General features: G+C 45.1%; 1 protein-coding gene across 1 annotated transcript in view; it reads left to right on the plus strand.

Moving 5' to 3' along the window:
• The window catches only part of LOC306818363 (dystrophin-like), a gene marked incomplete at its 3' end in the record, with an annotated part of 151,902 nt that overhangs the window by 115,560 nt on the left and 19,512 nt on the right, over nucleotides 1-16,830 (plus strand). Inside the window, 16 exon segments of the mRNA XM_079335917.1 lie at nucleotides 1,168-1,302; nucleotides 2,204-2,353; nucleotides 6,689-6,850; nucleotides 8,235-8,345; nucleotides 9,088-9,173; nucleotides 9,175-9,220; nucleotides 9,223-9,381; nucleotides 9,466-9,636; nucleotides 9,948-10,127; nucleotides 10,270-10,392; nucleotides 10,502-10,672; nucleotides 11,055-11,177; nucleotides 11,393-11,527; nucleotides 11,625-11,777; nucleotides 13,001-13,171; nucleotides 16,517-16,639. Coding sequence (XP_079192043.1) covers nucleotides 1,168-1,302; nucleotides 2,204-2,353; nucleotides 6,689-6,850; nucleotides 8,235-8,345; nucleotides 9,088-9,173; nucleotides 9,175-9,220; nucleotides 9,223-9,381; nucleotides 9,466-9,636; nucleotides 9,948-10,127; nucleotides 10,270-10,392; nucleotides 10,502-10,672; nucleotides 11,055-11,177; nucleotides 11,393-11,527; nucleotides 11,625-11,777; nucleotides 13,001-13,171; nucleotides 16,517-16,639 — 2,199 coding nt within the window.

A 16,830-nucleotide genomic window follows, 5' to 3' on the forward strand; every position in this document is an offset into this window, starting at 1 on the left:
TGTATGCTACTGAAGTGTTTGTCTCACATGATGCATCATCACCTCATTTGAGACTAATATTTAAAATAAACACGATGAGGCAGGAAAGAGAGGCCAACGTGCACCCAGGGGAGACAGTGAAGTCCAGGATCATCACAACACAGCAGCCCGGGTGTGCTCGTTGGATGCTTTGGGTTTAATGTGTCATAAAAAAAACTGCTGAAACTCCAGCCTGTTGGTAATGACCTGTGCAATGAGGCAGCTCCCTCAGCATCTTATAGAACAATGAAATGTGTCATTTACTTCAGAGAGAGTGTGTCTAAGTGTGTTTGAACTGAGTATAAAAAAAAATAAAAAATCACCCCACAAGACTTTTAAAAACCAACATCTTCACATTAGCTTTCAGATTCCTGGAAATAAAAATAGCCTGACAGCTCTCATTAGCCGAGGACTGAAGCTCTTAATATGTGTACTGGCTCAGTGACGCCCTCTTACCATTAAATCAGCGTCAGAGTGCTGTGTGTTTAAAACGTTCACTTTTCTTCCTTTGGAGATGCACACGTCCTTCCTGCTGCTGTGTGATAACAAACACAAAGAACACGCTCCAGTCTGCGGACGGGTCGATTGCATTAAAGTTGCACTTTTGTTGCCAGGTGTCGGCGTGGAGGTATCTGGATTTATTTTTCACCTCTCACTTATGGAAACAGCTTTTTGTGCTCTCTCTTCAACGTTTATTGACCGACGTCAGAGATGAAATGTGACCTGACATTCAGACGCTGCCCTGTGAGAAGAAGAGGCAGACGCATGTAGCCTTAACTGCACTCTCTCTTCCAGGAGTTTTATTTTTTATTTGTAGCAGCTACATTTAGAAATGTTGCTATAAAATACACGCTGCCTCCGACACAGTCTGGAAACTCCCTCAGCTGTTGCACGACTGCTTTTTCAGCTTGTTCAGCTTTCCTCATGTGAACAGTTCAATCCCTTCAGCGAGACAGAAGCAACTGCTGCCTAATGTGTGTATGGAAAAAAACATATGAAACATGTTGTAAAAATGTTCCCACACAGAAATCACCACAAGAAACTGTGATTGCATCATATTTCCTGCAGCTGTGTTTACCTCTAAACTAGTCAAAATCATTGCTTTTAGCCTCCTTCTGACTTTGCACATGCTCGTGTGTGTGTTTGCAGGAGGTGTGGGCGTGCTGGTGCGAGCTGCTCTCCTACCTGGAGCAAGAGAACGCCTTCCTCGACCAGCTGGAGCAGAAACTGGACGAGACGGAGAACATGCAGGGCGGAGCGGAGGAGCTGCAGGAGGCGCTGGATGTGAGTACGAGCGAGAGCGTGCATGCTCTGGATCTTTGTGGGAACCTTTCACTTGGTTTGCTTTTTATTGATGAAATCAGGACACTAGCCAGAATAAAGCACATAAAGGAATCAAAACATGTGCAAAGTTTTAAAGTCCCAAAATTGATCTGTAAGCTGCTGGAGAGCTTTTAAAAGTCTCTTTCTCTCTTCAGCTTTTTGCACAAGCTGACTGGAGCTCAGTTCCTCTCCTGTGTTCTGATGTCTGTTCTGCTGCTTCACCATCAAAGCTTTCCTCTGCGAAGACCAGACAAAGTTGTTGTTGTTTTGGTTTTTTGTGCTGGGAATATTTGCTTCAGATAAAAACTGTTTGCCACTCAGAGATTACGTGCACTTTTTAAAGACGTCGTATTTGATCATAAAATGAGTTGGACCACTGAAGGGTGAAAGGTTAGAGATCATGCACTGAGATGAGACCTCGCTGATGCTAAGGTTGAGAAAACACAGTGAGCACATGAAAGAGTTGGAAACCTCAAACTGTTGCCTTAGATGTTACATGCAGGGATTTAACAATAACAGAAAGCTGCAGGACGCCGTCTATCATTAATGTTGGTATGTTGCAGCATTAATGCTCCTCACTGCCTCCCCAGCTGATCGCTCCACCGACGCCGGCCACACAGACCCTTTGTGTGAAAAGCTGTTAAGTAGCAACGGCAGACAAACAAGGACTAATTCACTTATTTTAACCCCGACGTGTCATCACTTAACACTCTGATGTTTGATTCTCCTACATGATCACGACTCACAATATTAAGCTTGTGTGCAAAAAAACCAAAAAAAAACAACAACATATGACTGCCAGGAGAGAAGCTGAGATTAAAGAGTGATCGATGCTTTTTTTTTTTTTTGCTGCTCTCTTCAGAGTCTTGAGGTTCTTCTGCGGCACCCAGAGGACAACAGGAACCAGATCCGCGAGCTGGCGCAGACGCTGATGGACGGAGGCGTTCTGGATGAACTGATTCAGCAGAAACTGGATGCCTTCAACACACGATGGGATGAACTTTTCTCCAGGGTAAGTTACTCAGTCTGCAGCCTGTTTCCAGCTTCAGACATCGGAGCCTTTTGATTGAAGTCACGTCTCCCTCCTTCATATGTACAACATCAGAACAGGGTTTGTGTTCAGCCCACATTGCACCTGCCTGAGAGTGCCTCTCGCTCCTCACCCTGACAGCTGGAACACCCCGCGTGTCGGGGAAAAAGCTCTTCTCACAAAGCATCCAGTCAAAGACTCGCGACACTGCACTTGTTATTGTTCCCCGTCGGTTCTGTGTTGTTTCTTGCTCTTTGTCCCTCTTACACAACAACCATCATCTGGAGAGTTCTGCGCACAGAGAACTTACGATGACAGTTTTTAAGACTGCAGGATGGATGAAGAAAACACGCAGGTCACCAGAGGCATGTCGGAGTTTAAAGCACACGTTTCTAACTGAAGGTTCGCCCACTGCAAGCTGGGACATTTCATGTTGTCTTCTGCTTTTTAAACATGAGCTTAAAGACTTAGATCAGAAATGTACGACCCTCATATCGCCCGCTAAAGATGGAAACCTGTTGCTTTGGATGCTGTGTGGAAAGGCAAACAAAGCTTGGCACACAGCTCGTGACTGCAAAAACGAAAAACGTGGTTTACATAGACTGTGTATTTTATTTTCATGTATCACAAGTTATTCTCACAGAAGTCATTGCTTTCAGGTTTGTTTGCTTTTGTTTGCTCCGTGCGAGCAGCTAATTAACGCTAGCAGTTATATCGATCAGTCACCTTGATGTACTGACGCTTGGATTGTCTTGCTCTGAACGAAACCCCACTTGAATTAATGTACAGTGCACAAACAGAAAAATAGAGAAAGGGATATTACGTGGACGTATCGAGGCTGGAGGTAGAGCTGAGATTGAGATCGAGAGGAAGATCGAGCTGCAACATGGTGGACATGATTCCAAGCCTGCAAATGAATAACTCTGCATTTTCTGTATTTTTAGTATAAAAGCAAGAAGGTGAACCGAAGGGCCTTTTGGCTGTGTGCCTGCTGTCAGCATTTTAAATATGACAGACAGGTCAATTAATGGATTCAAATTTAATGAATCAACACTGAAGCAAGTCTTCTTTGCTTCCTTCATTCATCACACATCCTTCCTTCTGTTTATTATCTTTCTTCCCCTCCTTCTGTTGCTTCTTCTCCTCCATTTTCTCCACCTCTGAGCCCTCCTCCTCCTCCTCCTCCTCCTCCTCCTCACTCTCCTCTCCCACTCCAAATGTTCCTCTTGCTTCGCTTCTGGCCATCATCAGCCCTCGTCAATGGCAGCGATACATCCTCAGCCTCTTGTGGGGATCCTTACAGTAGACACACACACACACACACACACACACACACACACTCATCGCCTGCTGGGTTGATCCTCCGTCACAATGGAACCAGATTAATGTTCTCCTTGCAGCCTGATAAGCCTCCTTTTGTTTGTCTACCCGTCTGAGAGTGTGTGTGTGTGTGTGTGTGTGTGTGACTTTTCTGTCATCATGTGTGTGTGTGTGTGTGTGTTTGAAAGCATAAACAGAAGCTGGTGTCCTTTATTTGGCCATGTATGTCAGCATGTACACGTGTGAGGTGATGCCGAGCCCCGTTTGTTTGTCATCCATAAAAAGGACGAGGAGCTCGCTGACAGGACGCTGCTGTTTGTGAGTCTCTCCAGAAAGACAGATGGAACCGGAGCCGCTGCAGCAGCACACACACACACACACCGAAATATTGCCTTCATGTGTTTTCCTTTCTTTAACCTGAGGGAAATGCTCTGAAGGAATCCTATTTTTTCTTTTTGTAACCTGATCAGTGCAGTTTGAAGAACACAGCCTGAATCCACAGATTTCCAGAGACGTTTAGAAAAGCCATGACCTCTAATCGTAAGACGCTGTCCGCGATTCGACGGGGTTGTAAACCAATAAAGCTGCTCACATCCTGCATATGTGGCTTTCACTACTCTCCGTCGCCAGTCCTCATTTTCTCCCTCAGTCAAACGCTCCATGTGAGGAGACAACATCAGCACAAGCGCTACTCTCCAGCGTGCTAGCTTCATTAGCATCTTTGCTAATCATAGCCACAAAAGTGATGGTGACTTCATTGTTAAGAGTAACAAATCTGGCTGTCACATTAATTATGACATTGCTACCACTTGTACCAGGCTGCAGCCATTCATAACTTTATTCAGAGCAGCAGCAGCAGCTCTCTGAAATGCAGAAACGTCCGCGGTGAGAAAGGACTTTTTAGGAATATTCCGGCAACACATTTGTTACACCTGAAGGAATTCAGTTTGTTTGCAAAAGAACTCCACAGGGTCGCTTTTTATAAAAGGTCAATCCCATCAAATTAACATATCAGGCCAGCTTCTGCGCCTTTTTTCAAACTCTGTTGGTATTTAGAACAGAACAAGTCACCCGGAGCGGGGTGAAGCCTCGGCTCTCCGCTTACATTAACATAACTTTGCATTTACAATGAAAATGTAGATGTCATTCAGATCAGAAAACCGTTTCTGATTAAATTCCTTCTTATCCATAGAAAAGTATTAAAAGTGGAAGATTCAAATAGCTGACTGTTAAAGTTCTCCTGCATCAGATCGAGCTGCTGAGAAGGAATAAGTCGGTAATCTCATTATATCAGCGTCCCTCTTTAAAACTTGTGTCGAGATAAAGCCAGCCTTCGTGCGTGCAGGAAAAAAAACAATGCCGTTCCGCTTCTCCATCTGCACTCCTCCCCGCCAAAGAGGCGTGTTTGCCTTTTTAATTTGGGCTTCTTGTAACGGCTGAAAAAACCAATAAGAGGAAGCGCGGTGCGGAGACGCCTCCTGCGCTTCGCCCGCGGCGTTTCCAACGCCAGGCAGTTAAGCAAACTATCTCTCGTGTTCACAATCACTGCATGCAGAACTGTGTGTGTGTGTGTGTGTGTGTGTGTGTGTGTGTGTGTGTGTGTGTGTGTGTGTGTGTGGGGGAGAGAAATAAGTGATAAGGAAAAACAGGGACTTTAATAAGAGCATGTATTCATGAGGCAACAATTGCCAGAGAAATGGATTACATCGCCACAGGGAAGGTTGTTATCAGTGTTTTCTAAATATTTAATCCCGCTCAAGTTCTCATTTCATACATTATCAACGAAGACACAAGACGAGACGTAAGGACGCACTCACTGGTCTCATTAGGAGCAGTGTGTGTGTGTGTGTGTGTGTGTGACACGAGTTAGGCAGGCTCAGGGCTATACTTAGAGGCTTTATCCGTCTGTGTGGGATCAGCACGCTCACCTGTAAGCACACGTACACTCTCCGGCTCGCGCTCGCACACACACACACACACACACACACACACACACACACGGGGCTCACGCAGGCAGGTGTGTGACGTAACTAATTGGCCTGTTTGTGAGTTAATCTCGTCGGAAGAGGAAAGAGAGAAAGGAAACACTCCAGTCGTTGCCAAGCGCTTCACTGTCCACCCGCGTTTGAGGTCTGAGACCAGACATCATGAGAGAAAAACCCCGGAGTCCGGCCTTCAAGAGGGTACAGGGGAGCGAAGGGGTATGTGTGTGTGTGTGTGTGTGTGTGTGTGTGTGCGCTTAAAGGAAACTTTAAATTTGAAGCTAAATCCATTCAAACCTTTTTAAGGAGTGTTTTAGCTGCTTTTGTTACAGACGACAACAAACACTGTTGCCTCCTTGTTTTTCATGCACATGTTCAGCTGATTCCTTTTTTGTCACGTGACATGAACCTGCGATTATCTGTCATGTAAGCATCAACATACCAAACAGGGGATATCTGTTTGGCTTTTTTATTTGCAAACCAAAAAGTTCTGTTAGCGTTTTAAAATGGTTGAATTTTCGAACAAGTGGATGTAAAATCATGACTTTTAGTTGTTTTTCCGGCCTCTGTGTTTGGCCATGACTCCTCCCGAGGACACAAAGAAATCCCCACACAAACGTTCAGTTCCTTTTTTGAGTGACTATCTGCAGCAGCAGGCAGTGCATGAGGAGAATAAAGGTTTTGCATGAGTCAAAGTCCCATTTTCGACTCATCTCTTGGCTTAATTCCAGCCTCTGAAGTGTGCAGAGGTAGTGATGTAACCCTGCAGAGGCTTTTAATACACCCGCTGTAAAATCTAACAGTAAACAAGATAACAGGTGCAAATATGTGAATGAAATATCCTGAGCTCCCCCTGAGGGTTCATCTGATCTACATCTCTCATCAGCTCGGGGGAAGTGTTTCTTTTGTTTGTTGGATATTTCTTTTATACGCGAGCTGGAAAACAGAATTTAAGAACTGATGTAAACACAGCCGAGGTGTTCACGGTCTCATTGATGTGCCGCTGTTTCCTCAGGTGGCGCTCAGGCAGAAGGAGCTGGAGAGGAGCGTCCAGTGGGCCCAGGAGAACGACAAAACTCTGAGGCAGATCCAAGACTCGCTCGCCAACACCGACCGACACCTCACTTCCTACCTGGCTGACCACATCGACGCCCAGCAGATCCCGCAGGAGGCTCAGGTGAGCCGTGTTCAGGGATGAAAGCCTCACATGTTCAGATCAGAAGATGAGTCCTGCCTCTGAGACCTGAACGCTTTAAAGATCTTGTGTTTGTACAGTGACTTTCACTGTCCCACTACTCTCATAAGGGAACACACAACAGCTCGGTGTAAAGCACGATGAGAGCAAGTGTTTATAGCTGAGCAGGCTCACTGGAGGCCGGCAGTGTGATTTAGTGCAAATACACAGATAACAGCAGAGATTCAGTCTTTCTCCCCCCGAGGACGTTCAGAGCGTTGCACTTCGTTATGCACATAAACATGACAGAGAGAGATCTGTGCCTCTCTCACCTCCACACAGCTGGGAGGCAGGCGGACGTGCACGTCAGACACAGACTCACCCCAAGTTATGTTGGACGACAAAACACTGTGTCCACTTTTTCAGAGTCCTCAGGAGTCCTCGGGACTCTTTGTAGTCTGATGGCTGTTTTTGGATGTTGAGCTTTTGTGTTGTTTTGTTTCTTTGGGGTTTTTTGGTCATTTATGTCATTTTTTATTATCATTATTTCCAACACAACTTCATTTTTTCCCATCAGTAAAATATCCACAGGAAGGTGGATTGAGCCAAAATATATGTGAGGGGCTTCCTGGATTTTTTGGGGGGATTTTTTTTATTTATTTTTTTTCTGTGGTGAAAGGATGTAGTGTCAAGTTTTTGGCTTTTTCAAATTGAGTTCTAAACAGATGCAGGCTGTGTTCATGGGTAGAGGGAAAAGAGAAAGACTGGAGAATGTGTGTGAGAGAGAGAGAGCGAGAGAGAGAGGGCGAGACACGGAGAGAGAGAGAGAGAGAGAGAGCGGGGCAGGCATATGCTCGTTTTCTCTCAGTGGTCCTAATTAAGCCTGGAGCAGCTTTGGACACGCACATCAGTCTCACACACACATTCACACTAACTGCCTCCATCTATTGGTCTCTCCCTCTGACATCTCATTCCTTCACATCCCTTCCTTTTTCTCCGACACACACACACACACACACACACACACACTGGATGATGAGCACATGATTGGATTAAAGTGGTGTGGATGAACATGTGTGATTAAAGGGCATTTAAAAAGAGAGGGGGTGACAGAGTGTGTGTGTGTGTGTGTGTGTAAAAATAAGAGAGGGTGAAGTTATTTTAGCTTTTGAGCCCCCTGTTCTCTCTCCTTGACGCCTCCTGCCCCCTTGTGGAAAGCAGGAGGAGGTACATAATCAATTATTTAAAAATGTATTGATTTACTTTCTCTCCTCAGAAAACAAAAAAAAACCTTGTTACATTTATTCTCTCCTCCTGATCTTCGCTGATGGAGCTGAAGTTCCTTCGGTCACATCATGTCTGTGTGTGTGTGTGTGTTTTGAAACAGAAAATACAGTCAGAGCTGAGCGGCCATGATGCAACACTGGAGGATATGAGGAAGAAGAACCAGGACAAAGACCCGTCCAATAGGATCATGGGACAGATAGACGTCACTCAGGTACACACACACACACACACACACACACCTGCATTTTTGAACCTGAAAGGAGCCTTTTCTATCTGAGGAGATGTTTGTTTTAGCTCCAAGGTTGAAATCTTTAAAAGACTAGCTGATGTTTTGGAGTGAGACAGAAGAGGGTTTACCAGCCCGCACCTCGTCTCTGCTTGAGGCCAGAGGCTGCAGGCTATGTTAGCCAGTTCTGGCACAGCACATCCAACCCTCCCACTGTTGCATTTTGAAAGCCAGCAGGCGGCTGTTCTGTATTTATGCCACAGCTCAGGCAAACTGTGCTACAGTTTGAACTGTGCATGAATCCTCATTAATAAATTCAATCTCTGCAGCTCTTCTGTAAAGGTTTAAAAATTCTTCTTTCTCACTCAAAATACCAACAAAATCTGTTCAAAGTCAAAATGCAAAAAAAAAAGAGTCACACCATTAAACACACAGAGCAAATGGTGTTTTGGAGGTTTGTGCGAGCGAGTGTTCAGAAAGCTACTTAAAACATCACTTTTAAATCCTGGCAGTTTGGCAGAAGATTTAAATAGTTAATGAAGGAATCCACGTTGTGCCAGCTGTGTGATCTCCTGCCAGTATGTCGGTGTGATCAGGTGGAAACATGGAGGATCTGCCTCTTCATCATGGATTCTTCACATTTATTGACAACAATTACACTTTTTTTTTTTTTCTTCCTGCAGCCTGCAGCTATGTGACTTAACTGTTTTGTAAACGCTCGTTGCAGAAATTGCTGACGAACGTCTGGACGAAGTTCCGCCTCTTCCAGAAGTGGAGCAGTGCATGGTGGGTACAAGAATTACAAACGCAGATGAAGGTCGATTGACGCGATGTTAAACTCCTGCTGTGTTTTTGCATGTGACAGAAGTTGTACAAGCTGCTGAGTGAGGTGAAAGGCGAGGTGGAGACGGTGATAAAAACAGGCAGACAGATCGTACAGAAGCAGCAGACTGAGCTGCCCAAAGACATGGACGAGCGCGTGACCGCCCTCAAACTGCTCTACAACCAGCTGGGCTCACAGGTCAGGACACACGCACTCTTACACACGCACAAACACGATGACTGGACTCAGAGGGAGACGGACATCTTTTTAACGTGTTTGCAGGTCACTGAGAGTAAACTGGAGCTGGAGAAAAGTCTGAAGTTGTCGAGGAAGCTGCGTAAGGAGCTGAACGGACTGACAGAGTGGCTCGCTGCCACCGACGCTGAGCTGACCAGACGCTCTGCTGTGGACGGTATGCCGAGTGACCTCGAGGCTGAGGTCGCATGGGCACAGGTAGGACTCTCAAAACCATAATTCTTGCAGTCGTTGCTGTCTATTTTATTTCCCTTCATGGCTGCACATTCTGCAACATTACCTGTGAGGGTTTCTCTGGAGCCCTGCTGCGTCTTTCAAGCTACCTGTGGGAGCAGCAGAAACACGCCAGCTGTCTGTCAGTTAGAAACTGCCTGCTGCAGGAGAGTGGTTTAAAACAATAATGCCGTGGGCTGTGAAAAAAAACAAGCAGTCGTGACCTGTTGTTAATATGAAAATGCTACAAGATCAGACGCACTGATTGGAATCCTCTTCATCCTTTTTCCTGTCAGTCGATTCATGCAGAGACGGAGAAGCGTCAGCCGCAGCTGCAGGCCGTGGTGGACCTCGCCGAGGCCCTCAAGGCCGTGCTCCGGGGCAACGCGGGCCTGGTGGACGACAAAGTCAGCCTGCTGCGCTGCAACTGGATCGCAGTCACGTCGAGGGCGGAGGAGTGGCTCAACCTGCTGCTGGTCAGAGAAAGAAGATGAAATGAAATCTCTGTGATGCTCATCTGTCTCCTTTAGTTCTAAAATTAAACCAAGCTGCCTAAAAATAGCTGATGAGAAGAATCACGATATGAACACTGTCTCTGTCTGTCCCTCTCTTTGTCAGGACTACCAGCGGCAGATGCAGAAGTTGGATGGAGAGATAGAGGAAGTGAACGGATGGATTGACGGAGCAGAGAAGAAGATGGACGAGATAGACAGCCAGGGACCGAACAACGCCGTGCTTAAGGTTGTTTTTTATCTTGTTTCATGATGTATTTTCTGTTTAATGCTAAATCACTGATGAGATAAGAGAGAGAGAGAGAGAGCTGATCTGACTGACTCTGTGTGTGCTGCAGGTGCTGCGTGCAGAGCTGGAGCTGACCAGGGGTAAGATGGACGAGGTGAGGGCTCTGGCTCAGGAGCTCATGTCCACCAGAGGGGAGAACTGCCAGGCGCAGGTGGGACCCAAAGTGCAGCAGCTCAACCACAGATTTGACACCATCGCTCAACGCATCGCCTCTGGACAGGTAGGGAAGGAAAGAAACTCGCGAAGCAATCACACGCACGGTGATGAGATTTAATTAATATGTCAGGAGATGTTTGTTTTGGCTTCAAGCTGCAGCTTTAAAGGCGTTCTGTTTTGCTAAAGACTTTAATTGAACTGTCCTCATAAATATTCTCCCAGCTCTTCTCTGAATTCTTTAAATGAAGTTCAGACTCTTCGAGGTTTACTCACTAAATCAATTTCAGACTTTACTGCTAAATGAACTTCAAACCCTCACTCAACAGACCTCAAACTGAATTTACTTCAAACTTTTTATAACTTTATTCTGCACCTACCTCTGCAGCGAAAATTGAATTCCTCTTCTGTCTGCATTGATGATGTTTCCTCCTGTTTGTGTGTGGCAGACGGCAGCGTCGGCCAGAGAGCTGGAGCAGTACCACAGCGAAGCACAGATCTGGCTGGAGCTCCTGGAGGAGGAAGTGAAACAGGGGGAAAACCTGAAGGAGGAGGACTTCCAGGAGGACAAGGTCCAACACTCATACAGATCTCTGATGCGTGAAGCTAAAATAGCTAACTGACAGGCGCTAACATGTAGCATTAGAGCCAAAGCTTACATTTCGAGAAAGTTAAATCAGATTTAGGGGTTTGCATTTTATTTTTATGGAAATCTGTCACATGAAATAAAGAAAGCTTTCGTTCATATTCCACGTGCACTTGTAAACGGCGTGTGTGTCGCGTGCAGGACTGTGAGGAAGGTGCGGTGAAGGAGTTACTTTTGAAAGGAGAGAATCTACAGAAGAGAGCGCCGGATCAGGACAAACGAGAGCAGATCAGACTGAAACACAACCAGCTCAACAGCAAGTACAACACCGTCAAGGTAACACACACACACACACACACACGCATGCAGAGAGAGAGAAGCAACGAGGTCCCCGCTCTGTCCGAGATCACTCTGAGTGCGTCTGTGTGCGTAGGACCTGCGTGTGCTGAGAAACAGGAAGGCTTTGGCCATCGCTCCCCAGTGGTACCAGTACAGGAGGAAGTCACATGACCTGCTGGCCTGGCTGGACGACATCCAACGCAGCGTGGACCAACTGCCAGACCCGCCCGAGGGAGAGAGGGTCAAGGTGACAACACACACACACACACACTCGTGATCACACACACATGAAATAAATACAATCACCGATTTGATAACAGGCCTGCGTGTCGTCCTCGTCATCCTCATCCTCTTCATCTCATTTTCTCTGTGCCTTTCCCCCCCCCCCCTCCTTTTCTTCTTCTACATGTTCCTGGTAAATGGAATCAATGGAAAAAGTCTTTTTTATTTCATCTTCCATTCTCCTGCTTCTGACAATGCCTCGTGTGACGAGGCTTTAATTCTCTCGCTCAGAGGAAATCATTTCCATGTCGGTTCAAAGACATAATTCAGATCACTTCTTGTCCCCGCTCGGCGACTTCAGCTTTCATCTGACACTTCACTGTGCAGGAAAGAAGCTGATTAAACTGGGCTATTAATAACACGTACATCAATACATCATTTACAAACGATTGATGACACACACACACATCTATTATAAATTATTGAAGCTAAAACAACAGATGCCTCGTGACTGAGGTAGCTGTATTTTAATGTTTTATAACGATATCATAAAAAAAGTCACAATGATGATATAAGTCCTGTCAGTAAGCAATGCAATGAATGAAACAAATCAACATCTGTATGTGTACAGGGAAGGATCTGTCATGTCTGTTAAACAGTGATCATATTCTATCCTTATGATATGTGTTGACTCTCCATGTGTGTCTTTCACTTTCAGATGATCACAATGACATTTCGCTAAGCGGACATCTGACTCGCTCGACTCTCCTGTCATCTAAAAATTCCTCACTGCGTGTGTCTGTGTGTGTGTGTGTGTGTGTGCTCATCTGTCTGTCTGTCTGTCTCTGCTTCTTTTTAACTCCCACACACTCCATTACTTCACTGTATTTATTCAACCGGCCAGTGATTGTATTCCTTCCAAATGTAAATAAAGCCTCAAAGCATTGTGGGCCTCCTGATTCAAGCACCACTTTTTATTCATATGGACTGTTCCAAATATACCTTAATATACAATCTCAATACTCTGTGTATGTTTGATGCTTACAAACATGATGTGTGTCCTTTTATCAGTGTGTCTTTGTTGACGTGGGTGCTCCTGGCTAAATGGATGTGTGTTATTATTTTAAGTCTGTATTAATTGTCACTGTGAGAATGTGTTCCAGTACATCCACACGCCTCTCTGTGCTTGACCCCCACCCCTGGGCTTAGCTGATAGTAAGTGACTTCCTGGTTGATTTCGTCCAATAGGAAATTGGCTCAGAGTTCGACAAGAAGAAGGAGGAGCTTAAGGAGGTGCAGGGCTTAGCCAATCAGCTCTCAGAGGCTGGAGCCGCCAATCTAGTGGAGCCCCGCCAACTCCATCTCAACAAGCGCTGGGTTGAGGTGGAGGGCAAGTTCTTACCCTTCAAAAGACAAAGTGTGAGTTTCAGTAGGCACGACTTTTATATCTACAGTACTAACAGGAGAAACTAAACCCTTAACAGACACAGAGTGAGACTTATCATCACGAGCACATAGCACACACTGTGCCTGTAAAGCTGATAACTAATCTAACGTGCTACGCAGCCTGCAGCAGACTTCTGCATGAAACGTGTTTTAGTTCTGAAATCAGACAGAATTAGAAAGGTTAGTCGTTTAAACCAAACAACAAACCTGTATCGCTCTCTGACGCTGAAATATAAAGCAGGCAGACAGTTAGCGTAGCCTAGCATGAGTATGAAAAACACACCCACCAGGCAGCTAACAAAACACAACAATGTGCTAACTAGGCTTTGTGATAACACTCGTTTTCTTACTTTGGATGGCGCTTGTTTGAAACTTAGTGAGCATTCGAACATGAAGCATAAATCAGGGAAATGTACATTTATCAACAAACCAACTTCAACTTTATTCATGACTGGTTCTTAACACATTTCAAATGTTAAATGGTAGACTTGGAGTCCCCTCTGAAAGGACAACGTGAATGCTTTTTTGTTTTTCTTTGCTGCATTCTCATGAACATGTCTTCTGTTCACATGTGACGCACACTCACATGTCTTTCTCTCATTGGTTGCTCTGTCTGGCTCTGTGTCACTGCATGCCCCGCCCCCCCCCCCTTCTCTGTCATCCAATCACATTACATCCTGGCAGTTCCCTGATCTGCCAATCGCTGAAGATGTATGTACACTGTCCACCAATCACATGAATCCTCCACATGCACTCGCAGCACATGGTGTCAACTTTTCAAACTTGGACAAATACACATCTGAGCTGTCAGACTGGATAGCTGCAGCTCGGCTCAGTGTGGTCCAGTAGACCTGGGAGCTGCCCAGGCCTCCGAGCTGCTCCACTCAAGCTGTTTGGCCTCTTCAGTGCATTGCTCAAGGACTCTTGAGCAGTAATTGGTGCACTTGATTTCCCAAACTCTCCCAAGCTGCTGTGGTTACTCTGCAATCACAGAAGTCTACAACACCAAAACTTTGAAACATGCATGCAATTGATTTAGTATTAATACAGGTTTTACTGGACAATCACTGAAACAGCTGAGAGGTGTCGATGCTAACCTTTGACCTTTGTGTAAAGAGAATTGATATACAAGCTAGTAAACCTTTATGGATTTTATATTCAGTCGATCTGATCTCTTTCGTTGTGGTTGTGAAGGACACATCGTTCTGTCGTGTTAGCTTTCACATGAAGAAAACACTGTTAACTCTGACTTAGCTTGAAGAACATCACCCAGAGCGACAGGGTGCTGTTTTTTTGGTGCCGGTGTTGGCGTAGACGGGTGGATCAGCCACAGTCAACAAAACCAGGTCAAAATAAAGGCAAAGAAAGTCCCACCTGGATCCACTCTGCTGAAACGCGAGCAGCAAAAGAGAGAGACTCTCCTCTCGGTGCATCATTGAGAAATAAATGCAAAGACTGTTTGTTTGGTCTCTGCTGCCAAATCCAATCTATAAATAATATCGACATTAAGCCAGAGAGCGTACAGATGTGTGTTCGGTCCAAGGAAGAGAAGAGAAGACGGGTCATGAGAGTGGCAGACACGAGCTCTTTTCTATCCTTTCCATTTCTAGTTTAGGTTTATTTAGTCTGAAATGTGTTTTTAAAATACGGCATCTCTAAGAGTAGAGAAGTCCACCTACACAGCCTCAGTTTTAAGATGCTGAAGAGGAATGTGTGTTTCCTGGCCAGAGCGAAATATTAGTCAGTCTAGACAAAGACGTCGAAACAAACATAGAATAAGTGAGACTCTAATCTTACATTTCCTAACAATTTCAGGTTGTGTTGTTATTTCATGAAGCCTCCCCCTCTCATCACTCGGCTCTGCTCTCAGCGTTCAGTAACACACAAACGTGTGTGTGTGTGTGTGTACACAAAGATAAAGCATTAGGGTTTATCAAGTGAAGATGTGTGAGTTTGTCACACTGGGTTAAGAGCCACTTCTTCCTGTGCGACCCTGACTCTTAAAACCACCTCCTGCAGAAAGGCCCTTTCCACAGGGACGTCGAAGGTTATCACTCGCATCGCTTTCGATTCATCCACATGTTAATAACTTGGCAAATTAATGTACGAATTTGGCTGCAAAATCTGAATTTGCAAATAAAGGAGTGATGAGTCAATAAGGAGCTCCTCTAATGGACCCTGCTCCACCTGCTCAGTTTGACTAAGAGTCATGAATGCATGGGGAGAGAGAGTACATACAGAGCCTGTTTCACCTCCTCATCCAATGGAAACCCAGTATGACAGAGTTCATAGTGAACAGAGAAACTGGGACATTAAAAACTCCGGTCTTTATAAATGATTCTCCTGCTGGGCCTAATCAAGACCGTCATTTAACCCGCCATGACAGTTCATCATGATGGCCCTTGGTATGACCACCCTGATGATGTCATACTGATGTCATCGAGGTTATCTCAGCCCTCTGTGCACATTCAACAGAAGCACACTGAGTCAGAAAGATGGAGATGTTTGGATGAAGCATTAAATAAACTCAGGACAAAATAAGACAAAACCTGAGTCCTCTCTGCTTACATTTTTAAAGCTTAATACAAATTGGCAGGAGTGAATTTTTAATGATTCAGAAGTAGCACATTTTAATGTTTCACACCTGCCAACAAAACGTACGCAGGCTCCACTTTGAGCAGCGCTCTCCCTGCAAAGGATTTTCAGTCCATCAGCGAGCGAGTGAATCAGCTTTTGAACTCCATCCCACCCTTGTCTCAAACGTTATTACCGTCACATCGGGCCGACCCTGAGCTGACTTGTTAGCTTAAGGCCAGCAACAATCATTAACTTTCTGCAAGGCTGCGAATAATGCTAATGCGTGCCATTTATTTTTGGGTTAATTAAAAAGTGTCATTGAAAGGGGGAGACGCGAGCGCCCAGGTGACAGGAGCATAACAATGAGGTGAAAGGAACAGAGTGTTGATATCCCAGCGTCTCCGAGAGAGAGGCAGCTTCATTTGCAGTGTGGCGTTTTGTCAGTAAGACTCCCATAAATGACTCCTGTCAATCTGGGGCTTCCTTTGTTAAAATGTACAATTAACCTACAATAAGTAATTGATCACGCTGTGTTTTTCCTTCTCCCTCGCTTTTGGGATAAATTTCCTGAATAATTGAAATCCCAGATTGGATATGTTCCCCATTAAAGCAAAAACCCTTGCCTTGTTAAAAAAAAAAAACCCTGAATGTAAAACAGGTTTCTTTATTCATGAAGTCACATCATTTCTGTCTTTTTCTGATCTACCTCTCTACTTTGTGTGTGTGTGTGTGTGTTTCCAGGAGTACCTCACAGAGCTGCAGGCGTTGCTGCGCTCGGTGTCAGAGACGGACTTCAAGCTGAACTCTCCTGAATACTGGCCCGCAGCGTATTATAACCTGCCTCAGCAGGAGCACTGCCTGAAGGTCAGCACTGCATTAGTGAGCTCGTGAGGGTGTTTTTCAGAAAGTCACATCATTTAAACAGGAAAAAGTAGGTCGTCGTACAATTGAGCTAATAAAAAATGGTGTGAAAGCAAAAGAATTTTGCTTTTAGTTCCAACAAGAAAAATGTGAACATGAAGCGACCTTGTTCAAATTAAGCAAACGTATGTGTT

The sequence above is a fragment of the Symphodus melops genome (genome assembly GCF_947650265.1).
Source record: "Symphodus melops genome assembly, chromosome: 23".
Lineage (NCBI taxonomy): Eukaryota > Metazoa > Chordata > Actinopteri > Labriformes > Labridae > Symphodus > Symphodus melops.